Consider the following 12,713-nt stretch of genomic DNA (forward strand, 5'->3'; position numbering starts at 1 on the left):
GTCAGCAAGAGGAAGGGAGAAAAGTGGATGGATTCCAGATACACTTAGGCAAATTGATGCTTAGGAGATGATGGAGTATATGCGGAGAATGAATAAGAAGAGCGAGTCAACAATGAATCCAAATTTATAATTTAAACAGTGGTCATGCTTAGTTTTAGGAGAAGGGACGACAAAGGACAAGATGGATGACATCACCGACTCTATATGAGTTTGAGTAAGCTCTGGGAGATAATGAAGGACAGGGAAGCCTGGCGTGCTACAGTCCATGGGCTCACGAACAGTTGGACACGGCTGAGCGACTGGAGAACAACACGCTTAGCTGGCTTCCCAGGTGGCGTGAGTGGTAAACAATCTGCCTGCAATGCAGATTGACCCAGGTTGGATCCCTGGGTCAGGGAAGTTCACCTGGAGGAGAGGGCATGGCAACCCACTCCAGTATTCTTTCCTGAAGAATCCCACGGACAGAGGAGCCTGAATGGCTACAGTCCATAGGGTTGCAGAGAGTTAGACATGACTGAAGCAACTTGGCATGCACGCAGGGAACCTTGGAGAAAGAGGTTAGGGGCTGGTTGTGAGGTTAGTTTTGAGTTTAGTTTTAAGCACTGAGGCTGCTGCTGCTGCTAAGTTGCTTCAGTTGTGTCCGACTCTGTGCGACCCCATAGATGGCAGCCCACCAGGTTCTGCCATCCCTGGGATTCTCCAGGGAAGAACACTGGAATGGGTTGCCATTTCCTTCTCCAATGCACGAAGTTGCTCCGTCGTGTCCGACTCTTCACAACCCCATGAACTGCAGCCTACCAAACTCCTCTGTCCATGGGATTTTCCAAGCAAGAGTATTGGAGTGGGATGTCATTGCCTTCTCTGTTAAGCACTGAGGGCCACCTTACAAATACAGCTCTAGAAGTATGATTTAGAAGTTACCGAATTATTAAAGAGATTTGCCTCAAGTTTTCAAATGAAATTTTTAGTTAATTGCTATGAATTTTTCATTTCTTGAATTTTGTGTACTCTGTGTGTGGCCAGTTTCTTTGGAAGGAAAGTAATGACCAACCTGGACAACATATTAAAAAGCAGACACATTACTTTGCCAACAAAAGTCTGTCTAGTCAAGGCTAAGATTTTTCCAGTAGTCACGTATGGATGTGAGAGTTGGACTATGAAGAAAGCTGAGCACCGAAGAATTGATGCTTTGGAACTGTGGTGTTGGAGAAGACTCTTGAGAGTCCCTTGTATTGCTTGGAGATCCAACCACTCCATCCTAAAGGAAATCAGTCCTGAGTGTTCGTTGGAAGCTGAAACTCCAATACTTTTGTCATCTGATGCGAAGAGCTGACTCATTGGAAAAGACCCTGATTCTGGGAAAGATTGAAGGCAGGAGGAGAAGGGGATGACAGAGGATGAGATGGCTGGATGGCATCACCGACTCAGTAGACATGAGTTTGGGTAAACTCCAGGAGTTGGTGATAGATAAGGAGGCCTGGCGTGCTATGGTCCATGGGGTCGCAAAGAGTTGGACGTGACTGAGTGACTGAACTGAACTGAATTTCTTTTTTTTTTTTTTTTAACTCTTGGTCTATATTTTTTAATTTTATTAAAAGAAAATTATTTTGTCACCAAGTGGTGGGAATAGGGAAAGAAAAGGATCAGCTGAACTGTTAGAAGTACTTGAAACACTTAAAACATCTAAGTGACTTGTATCTTGGTCATTTTTGTTTTAATTATAATTTTTGCTCTTTTGTAAAATGTTACATTTTCGTGTCATGGACATAATGATAGATATAATGACAGCACATGAAAATTTAGACTTTTGTCATTAAAGTTTGCCATTCTAAAAATATGCTTTTCTGTTATAACTTATGTAAAAATTGATATGCGATAAGAGTCCATTTTATGAGACATTTTAGGGATATCAGTGTTCCATTAGATAGTCCTTGTTTTGTTACTGAATAGTCTTTAGCTATATTTGTAAAGGTACAGCTGATACTAATGATGTGTATTGTGAGGAAGTCAACAGTATTCTCAGGTACTTATTCTCATTTTCTCATATATGTCAATTTTTGTTTTTTCTTTTTAGAGTTAAAGTAAAAACAGAATCTCAAGACCCTACATCTTCATGGAGATCACTTATTCCTGTCATAAAGGTCAATGTGAGCACAGTAAGTAAATTCTGCTATAGTTAATAATTGATGCTATTACCCAATAGCAGAACCTTTTAATTTTGCGGATACAGTTTCACTTAAGAACAAAAAGTAATTATGTAGTTTCTGGGCTACATTTTTTGTTTAGTGAAAGAACTATTTCAACACCAAGACCATTTTAGCACAAATGTGTACACCTTAAAGGCTGCTTATGGATTCACAGGTGCTGGCATTTCTTTAAACACTGGTCTAAATTGATTGGTGTGCATGTGTGGTCAGTCATGTCTGACTCTTTGCGACCCCGTGAACTATGGCCTGCCAGTCCTCCTCTGTCCACTGGGTTTTTCCAGTGTTTCTCCAAAATACTGGAGTGGGTTGCCATTTTCTCCCCCAGGGAATCTTCCTGATCCAGGAGTCGTACCTGCTCCTGCATTGGCAGGTGGATTCTTTAGCACTGAATCATCCGGGAAGCCAAAATGGAGCAACTTAAATAGTATTATTTACTGCTAAAATGGAATCATTTAGTAGTTGCTTGAAAATGCTCGTTATTCGGTCAGCTAAGGAAAAAAAAATATGTCCTAGATAGCATGGCATAGTATCTCTTTATCTGTTTTCTTTTTTAGGGACGTTTGGCCTTTGGAAATCATTACCAACCTCAAACTCTGTGCATCAACTTTGATGATGCTTTCTTAACTTATACTACAAAACCACCTTCCAGTCATCTTGACCAGTTCATGCACATTGTGAAGGGAAAGCTTGAAAATGTTCGAGTCATGCTTGTTCCTAGTCCAAGATATGTTGGTCTTCAAAATGATGAGTAAGAAAGTCATAAAAATAACAGATAACTTCTTTATATGTAATATAGCTATCATTTAGAATCTTTAGTATCCTTTTAATTTCTTTGGTGTAAGTTTGGCAATAATTAGTTACATCTCTTTATTAAATCAGTTGATAGTATTCCTGCTTTATAAGATAAATGGAGTCTATCCATTGGTATACTCCTATTTAAATATTTTTTGTATAAATTTATAACTATAATTTTTCTATCCTTTTCTTAGAGTATTTGGGAAATTTATTTTGGGCAGTTAAGCATTGATGTTTGTATGTTAGAAAATACACTTTACAGGTAGGTTTTTACTTCCAGAAAAGATGGATAAATAGTAAATTTAACAAATTCATTATGGTGAAATACCATTTGAGTTAATGAAAAGTTGAAAATGAAATCAAAATTAATCTCAGAAAACTGATGGAGTTAAGACAGTTTTGGGGCTTGTTTGACATTTAAGTCCCAGTCAGTTTTCCACCTAGCTTTCCAGATTTACTTTCCTTCAGTGAAGTAGCTGCCTGCATTTAGGAGACACATTGTAATGATGCACACTAGAGCTCTCATTGTGGTGGGATGCTTCCATTCTAGAGGACTGTGACCCTCAGTTAACAGCAGACACATAAATCCCATCTGACTCCAGTCCACATGCTCATGAGTTATATTAGGGCTCTTTTAATTTTTATTATTCTCAATCTCTGTTGTTTTTTGTGAAGGAATCTCTATGGTTAAATTTGTGTAATGGAAGTACTCATATGATGAGTTTCTACTGTGTCTCAGCTTTTAGCTTTGTGTGTAGGCAGTATAAAGTTTGAGGTTATGAGAAGCATGATTCTTCCTTTTTAGTTCCAGCTTTTGAATAGCTTGCGATTAGATTTTCTAGGGCTTGGCTAGAGTGACTCAGTCATTTTCTGTGCTTGTGTACCAGGGAGGCTGTGGATCTACCTGGTTTCACTCTTCAGATCACTGAATTTGCTAAGCATCTTGGAATGTATTCTGTACACACAGTTCTGTATTTATGGGTACAAGGTGTAATACTGAAAAAATAAATCCTGAGTTTTGTGAAAATTACTAGAGAGTAAAATGAAAAACTATCCCACTGTTTTTGTAAGAAGAGTTAAAGCTGTATTTTTCACTCTTCAAAAGTAAGCATGGAGATTGTATGATGAAATTAAATGCTAAACTTTATGATTTAGTATACATTTAGAAGAAGAATGTTGAATTTGTATGTGCTATATTATCTCATGATTAAGATGTTAATTTTGATATGGAAGGAAGATATTGTGGTATATGACAAAGATAAAGGTTGTTAAATTAAAACAGGTGGGAAATGGTTTGATGGCACAGAAACACTCATTCCAGAATGAGTTCAAGATGTGTGCTTTAAATTTATTTCAATTTATTTCAAGTTGATCAACTAAATATTCTTGAAAATAGATAATATAAGTTTGTTGAAAATGACAAGATTTTTTTCTTATTTAATGTTTCTAAAAGGTTATACTTTATTTTACAGTATATAAGGTGATATTTCTCAGTTTTATAGTATTATTATAAATTGGTTGAATTTGAAGTCTAATTTTAAACTTAATGTTGCAAATGCAGAATATGCTTACTGTATTCCAGTGAACATTGTTCTTCATTGTATTTAATTAAGCTTTGTTTTAAATTGATTTCTCTTGTTCAAAACAAAAATGAAAAATTCAAAACATGTTTTTCCTTCTTAAAGCAGTTTACTGATCAAAAGTTTTTCAGTGCCCATTTTTTAAATACTCTAATATAGAAAGTAGTTATGGAACAATTTACTGTAAATGTGAAAGATGTTTTCCCTTTTCAAAATGTTACACTTGATGGCTTTTTAGTGTTCTTTCTTTTTTCGCTTTTACCTATTACCATCATTAATTAAAATACCAAACATTTTATATTCTGGAGATGTACTTAGTTTTCCTTCTTCCTTCCTTTGTATAGACCACCAAGATTAATGGGAGAAGGTTTCGTGGTGATGCAGTCAAATGATGTTGACATCTACTATTACATGGATGAGCCAGGTATTATTTTTTAAAATATGTTTTATAGCTACAATTCTGTTTCTTCTATGAAATATACAAAATATTATTTAATATTATTATTATTTAATATAATCAATATAATTTATAATTAATTATTAATTATATTTAAATTATTATTTAAATAAATAATATTGTTTAAGTATTTTTACTTAGGATATAAGTAAGCATCAATAATGGTAAGTGTGCATGTGAGAATGCCTACCTAAAGAATATCTGTGTCATTCATCTAAAGGTGAATATTAATACTTCAGTATTTCATATCAAAAAAGAACAATATAGTAATCTTTCCTTCAGATTCCATTTTTGCAAGTGCACTTCAGAAATTGTGAATACAAACGACCATGAGTGAAAGCCGTTAGAGAATGTGGTGGTAGTTAAAGTAGTTCATGCTGACTTAAGGGGAAAAAAGTCACACTGAGTTAGATTTGAGGCTTAAAGTTTAAGGATTGAAGTCTAGCTAGTTATAGTGCTTCACAGGTGGTCTCAGTTTTATAAAGTAGCTAAATATTGGATTTTTAGTCATTTTTTCCTAATTCTCATTTTCATACCTTTCAGGAGGTTTATGAGGTCAGAGTATTTTCAGAAATAGGATGTTATTTGCCATTTTTTTTGTCATGTTGAACTGATGCAAAAGTTATGGTGGACAAAACTACTGGTGCTTTAGCATGAATCAAAGGCAGTGATTTCCAAACTATAGCAGTAATCTCCTGTCTTTTTCACTGCCACACATTCACAATAGCAACAGATGCCAATATGCTTTACTGTGTCTTTGATTAAGCAGTAAAAATTACTTTTATCAAATCTTGACCCTTGAGTAAACTTTTAAATATTCACTTATTAAAGTAAGTACACATTATGTACTTCTGCCCCATATCAGAATACACTGATGTTTTGAGGAAAATCGCTGTGTGATTGAGTTCCAAGCTGAATTGTTTGCACTTTTCAAGGGACACCAGTTTTGCTTGAAAGAGCAACTAGAGACAAACTATGGTTTTGTGCTTTCTTGTGAAAATTAGAATTTTGAAAAATTTGAGTCTGCCACTGTGAGCTTGATGACTTCTGATGAGACTACCAGTGATATTAACAATATGAATTTTAAAATATTTAATAATGAAATTTGTCTGTTTGGGAAAAGTATGCATGTTTCAGTGAACCCATATTTTCCAAATGATCAATTCATGATATCTGTAAAAGATTTATTAAAAGTGCAAAGGCGATCAATAAATTTTAATGTATCAGAGTGTGAAAGTTCAGGGATATAATTTCAGATTCCACATTGCAAGTATTCTCTAAGAAATTACCACTTATTGAAATTTGGTGTAGTGTCAAAGAATATCCAAAATTATCTGAAAAAGCAGTTGAAATAGTCCTCTCTTTTCTATTTGTATGAGGCTAGATTTTCTTCAGATTCTTGAGTAACAAGATTCAATGAAGAAACAACTATGAGAATTCACTTGTTTTCTATTACGCTGAATATTTAAGAGATTTGCCAAGATAAAAACAATGCCAATGTTTCTTATTAATTTGTTTCAGAAAGTAATAATTATTTAATATTTTAAGTAAAAATTAAAGTTTTATATTTTCATTAAAATGTAGTTTTTTTGCATCATATTTTCAGTAAATCTTAGACATTTGGTTTTGTCAACATGTAATGAGTTTTATTTAAAAATAAATTTTAAAATATTGCTCAATTCAAATTTTAAATTCAGAAAAATTTTATAGATATAATACAAAAAAATTTCCCACTTTGGTGTCCTCAATAATTTTTTAGTGTGTATAGGATTCCTTAGATCAAAAAATTTTTAGAACCATTGATCTAGGGAAGCCTTTTAATGGTTATTTTAAGTAACTACCTTCATATTGTATATTCTGCAATATAGGACTTGTTCCAGAAGAAACAGAAGAAAATACTGAAGGAGAAATGAGCACTGAAGATTGCAAATTACAAGACTTGCCTCCATGTTGGGGATTGGATATAGTTTGTGGTAAAGGAACAGATTTCAACTATGGTCCGTGGGCTGATAGGCAGAGGTACTTGATTAAATTATATTTCTACTAAGTCAAATGTATTGGGAAAATGCTATAATTTTTATTAAAAACTAGCTCTGTTTTTATAAGCTATTTTATTATGACAAGGTAAGATATCACTGAACATTTTAATCCAAATAATTTGTAGAACAATTGATACAGGCAAGTTTACTCTAAAGGGGGAGCTAATTCATTAGAAAAGTGGTGAATGAGCAGCATATTATTGGTTCATTGGCTTTTTCTTTTCTATTTAATCAGTGAATATGCCAGGGATTGTTGGGATTATGGAGATTCAGAGCTAAAAGTTGAGTTTAGGGAAAAAGAAACAAAGAGTTTTATTAAGATGAAGAGCTTAGAAAAGCACTGTGTTAGTTTACTAAGGCTGCCATAACAAAGTACCAGCGACTTTGTGACTTAAACAGCAGAAATTTCTCATAGTTCTGATGGTTAAAATTCTAAGACCAAGGTGTTGGCAGGATTGGTTCCTTCTGAGGGCCATGAGGGAAGGATGTGTTCAAGGCCTGTCTCCTTGGGCTGTAGATGGTCATTATGTATATTCACATGATCTTCCCTCTTAATATGTTTTATAGGTCTCTGTGTCCAGATTTCCTCTTCTTAGAAGAACGCCAGACATACTGGGCTAGGGTCCACCCTATTGATCTCTTTTTAACTTAATTCTCTAAAGACTGTCTAACTATAGCTAATTCTGAGGTACTGAAGATTTAGTTCAGTTCAGTCACTCAGTTGTGTTCGACTCTTTGCGACTCCGACACAGCACGCCAGGCCTCCCTGTCCATCACCAACTCCCGGAGTTTACTCAAATTTATGTCCATCGAGTCGGTGATACCATTCAGCCATCTTATCCTCTGTCGTCCCCTTCTTCTCCTGCCCCCAATCCCTCCCATCATCAGGGTCTTTTCCAGTGAGTCAACTCTTCGCATCAGGTGGCCAAAGTATTGGAGTTTCAGCTTCAGCATCAGTCCTTCCAAAGAACACCTGGGACTGATCTCCTTTAGGATGGACTGGTTGGATCTCCTTGCAGTCCAAGGGACTCTCAAGAGTCTTCTCCAACACCACAGTTCAGAAGCATCAATTTTTCGGCACTGAGCCTTCTTCACAGTCCAACTGTCATATCCATACATGACTACTGGAAAAACCATAGCCTTGACTAGACGGACCTTTGTTGGCAAAGTAATGTCTCTGCTTTTTAATACGCTATCTAGGTTGGTCATAACTTTCCTTCCAAGGAGTAAGCGTCTTTTAATTTCATGGCTGCAGTCACCATCTGCAGTGATTTTGGAGCCCCAAAAAATAAAATCTGACACTGTTTCCCCATCTATTTCCCATGAAGTGAAGGGACCAGATGCCATGATCTTAGTTTTCTGAATGTTGAACTTTAAGCAAACTTTTTCACTCTCCTCTTTCACTTTCATCAAGAGGCTTTTTAGTTCCTCTTCACTTTCTATTATAAGGGTGGTGTCATCTGCATATCTGAGGTTATTGATATTTCTCCCAACAATCTTGATTCCAGCTTGTGCTTCTTCCAGCCCAGCGTTTCTCATGATGTACTCTGCATATAAGTTAAATAAGCAGGGTGACAATATATAGCCTTGACGTACTCCTTTTCCTATTTGGAACCAGTCTGTTGTTCCATGTCCAGTTCTAACTGTTGCTTCCTGACCTGCATATAGGTTTCTCAAGAGGTGTGTCAGGTGGTCTGGTATTCCCATCTCTTTCAGAATTTTCCGTAGTTTATTGTGATCCACACAGTCAAAGCCTTTGGCATATTTAATAAAGCACAAATAGATGTTTTTTCTGGAGATTTCTTGGTTTTTTGATGATCCAACGGATGTTGGCAATTTGATCTCTGGTTCCTCTGAAGATAGGACATATGAATTTTAAGGGGACGCAGTTTAGCTCATAACAGGTTCATAACTCATATTGAAGAGGAGAGAATTGGAGAAGGCTTTTTGGTTGTGGTAATATGTGAGTTGAGTTTTGAAAAATAAGTAAGGATTAGCCAATAAAGGAAGGAAGGAATGAATAATCAAAGCAAGGGAGGAGTCCTTCAAATGCATAATGAAGTCTAGAATTGTCTTAATAAGCTCTATAGGTTGTTAAGAGATTTGTAGGTAGTTAAGAAATTCATAGATTTTATACTGGAGGTAATGGGTAGTCCCTGAAAGGTAAAAAGGGTTTTTTAAATTTCTTAGTTATTCTATTGATTCGGAAGGAATTTTCTTATCTTTAATATATTATGAACATCTATATTTACTGAAGAATTTTAAACATAGGAGGTGTCATTTACCACTATTTAAGAGAGAACATCTAAATTTTTATGTAAATATACCTTGGTTAAAACTAGTTTAGTTTTTCATAAACTAGCTTGAATGGAAAATACAAGCTAAAAAAAAAAAAAAAGAAAATACAAGCTAAACAGTTGCAGAGGCAGATATGAGAGTGCTGATACTGACTTGATATACTGACTCTTTATTGTTTTAAAAAGTGATTTCTGCCCCGCATTATTAGAATTGTATACTTTGTCAAGTACTACATTCTTTTAACCTTGGTATCTCTAGTATATAGGCATACCTGTTCCATTAAGTAGCTGTTTAAATAACAGTTGAATGGTAAATATGTAATTAAGTATGTTAGTTAAAAACTTGCAATATACTAATATAATACTTAAGCTCTGGGTTAGATCTGTAGAGTTGAAGTAAACAGCTTAAAATTTCAGGTTAGGAAATAAATATTTTTCAAATTATTGGATTTAAATTTTCCTTTGATGATAAAATTTTTAATACACTAAACCATGCTGCTTTTTTCTGTGGAATAGTTGAAATTGAGGAGCTCTACATTCCATTCAATAACAGTTATATTTGAAAGGAAAAAATTAAAGTACTGCTTTAACACAGACGCATAAAATATTTTTGCATTTTAGCATTTGAATAAAGTACAATTCTTCTTAAGTTGTATTTAATTTTAATGCATTAAGAAAAAGTATTAGGCTATATTTACATGAAAATCCAAGCCAAAATTCCTTTAGTATATAGTCATAGAGAAATGATACTGAAGATCATGTAAGAAAAACAGTTGTCTTTACTGACTCCATTCAGTTAGTCCTGCCATTGCTAGGAGAGAACAGCAATACATTTCTTAACCTGAACTTAACAAAAGCATTCAGATTTATTAAAAAGAAAGAAGAAAAATTTATCATTTGAGTTTAGTTTCCTTTTGTGAGTAGCAATAGTACTTATCTCCTCCCTTACAGACTCAAATTGTGCATTTCCTTTTCTGTAGCCATTTCCTTCCCCATATTGAGTTTCTAAAAAAATATGAACTGTTATCAGAAATGTTAATTAGGTCAGTTTTTTTAAACATTTATCTGTTAGTGAAAAAAGGTAGGAGAAGATCTCACCTGTTTTATTATTGGATAGTTTACTCAGCATGGTGAGTTGGTTTTTTTTTTAAATATTTAATTATTTGGCTGCATTGGGTCTTAATTGTGGGTAATGGGCTCAGTTCCTCTGGAGCACGTGGGGTCTTTGATCCCCAACCAGGGATCGAACCTGTGTCCCCTGCATTACAAGGTGGATTCTTAACCATTGGACCACTAGAGAAGTTTTTAACCTCTGATTTGTCGTGACCTTATTTAGCTTATAGATTTTTTATGTCTATCACCTTTACATGATTTTCTCAATCTTTTAAGATATTCAGCTTTTCTTTTTAAGTGTATTCATGACAGTTGAAATCCAAACTTTATAAATTTGTACTTACTCCTTAGTGATAAACTATAATAATGCTAATATTCCTGACATTTTCTGGCCTTTTATTGCTTTCACTTAAGTGCTTTCAGGGCTTTCCAGGTGGTGCTAGTTGCAAAGAATCAGCCTGCCAGTGCAGGAGACGCTAGAGACACGGGTTTGGTCTCTGGGTTGGGAATATCCCCTGGAGGAGGACATAGCAACCCACTCTAGTATTCTTGCCTGGAGAATTCCATGAAAGAAGAGCCTTGCAGGTTACAGTCCATGGGGTCGCAGAGATTCAGACATGACTGAAGCAACTTAGCACTTAAGTGCTTTCCTTTATAGTTTCACAACTCAGTGAGAAACACAAGGACAAGTGTGGTGAACTGGTTATACCTGTGAAAGAATGGAGATGCAGAGAGGTTCAGTGATTTGGGCAAGATAATGAAGCCGTACCATCTGGAGCCAAGATTCAAAACAACCCTTCAAGTCTACTGCTCTTTTCATTGTATCCTGCTGCCCATTTTTTAGTCCCTGATCATCTAATGATCAGATGGATTCTTTGTCTTTAATATCTTAGTTATATATATTTGTGTGTCTTCACCAAAACATTTATAAATTTAATTTTCTTTTCATGTTGTTAATGATAGCAATTTAAAGGCTAAAATCAGTCAGTTTGCAAATTTGGTTCTGTTCATCTAATTTTTCTCTGTTCATTCCAAGCAGCATTTCCAGTTACTCATGACTCCTTCCTCATCTTTTCCTTTTTAAAAGTCACAAACTGATGCTTTTCTGAATGTATGAGTAACATGCTAATTTTTTAATTACATAGAAAAGTCTGAATTGAAAATTTCTTGGTTTCTTTCATCTTTTGTCAGATAAGGGGAGGCAAATATGTTCAAGCTCTGACTTCCAAATACTTGCATCTTTTTACACACCTGTTACTCTTTAGACTCTTATTGTTATAATATTGATTAAAAATGATTATAAAAATAATAGAATAACATTTCTTTCCATGTGCCATGTACTACCAAGTGTTTGAAGTGTGTTGTCATTTAATTCTTGGATCTACTCTCTGAGATTGGTTATGATAAACCTCATTTACAAGTGAGGAAGCAGGCAAGTATCCTCAGAAAGGTTCAGTAATTATCCAGAAGGGAAAAATGATTCTAATTAAACCATTCCCTTTCAACTCTTTCTTTGCCATTTGGACATTTGATATACTTGTAGAAAGTCTTTATTTTCTCACAGTATTGGGTGAATAGTGTAAACTTGGTCTTACCCATGTCTTATTTTATAGCAGTATATTAAATGCTCAAAGCTCATTGATCTCTGAAAATAGAAATCATTGGAGAAAATAGTCTTTCATTTTACTGAAAGGAAACTATAGTAGGTGTTATTTTGTCACTTATTTTTTTGAAATTTATGTCCAATTGTTAAATGAGATAGCAATGATAATATCAGTATAAAGTTATAATACTGATTTTAGTCTTTTTTATGAGAAGCAATTTTATTTGAATAACTTGTCATTATTCTTTCTTCCTCCTTATTTAGAGATTGTCTGTGGAAGTTCTTCTTCCCTCCTGATTATCAAGTTCTGAAAGTTTCCGAAATTGCACAGCCTGGGAGACCAAGACAGATCCTTGCTTTTGAACTACGAATGAATATTATTGCAGATGCTACAATTGACTTGTTGTTTACCAAAAATAGGGTAATTATTGAAATAATATAGTAGAAAGTAGTGTTTAAAATTTGACCATTATCTTCCAGAGTGTTTTTCTGGTAATTAGTCCCATGCGTGTGTGCTAAGTTGCTTCCGGTTGTGGTTGACTTTTTGGGACCCTGTGGACTTCAGCCTGCCAGACTCCTCTGTCCATGGCATTTTCCAAGCAGGAATATTGGAGTGGGTTGC

At 34.8% G+C, this 12,713-nt stretch overlaps 1 protein-coding gene across 4 annotated transcripts in view; it reads left to right on the forward strand.

Annotated features, from left to right (window-relative positions):
* Window positions 1–12,713, forward strand: part of BLTP1 (bridge-like lipid transfer protein family member 1) — a 215,994-nt gene that overhangs the window by 42,867 nt on the left and 160,414 nt on the right. For all 4 annotated transcript variants that reach the window (XM_065903724.1, XM_065903726.1, XM_065903727.1 and 1 more), the window contains exons 8-12: window positions 2,075–2,156; window positions 2,762–2,955; window positions 4,927–5,006; window positions 6,908–7,058; window positions 12,356–12,512. In XM_065903724.1, coding sequence (XP_065759796.1) covers window positions 2,075–2,156; window positions 2,762–2,955; window positions 4,927–5,006; window positions 6,908–7,058; window positions 12,356–12,512 — 664 coding nt within the window. The remainder of the gene's footprint in view (window positions 1–2,074; window positions 2,157–2,761; window positions 2,956–4,926; window positions 5,007–6,907; window positions 7,059–12,355; window positions 12,513–12,713) is intronic.

The sequence above is a fragment of the Muntiacus reevesi genome, chromosome 13 (assembly GCF_963930625.1).
Source record: "Muntiacus reevesi chromosome 13, mMunRee1.1, whole genome shotgun sequence".
Classification (NCBI taxonomy): Eukaryota; Metazoa; Chordata; class Mammalia; order Artiodactyla; family Cervidae; genus Muntiacus; species Muntiacus reevesi.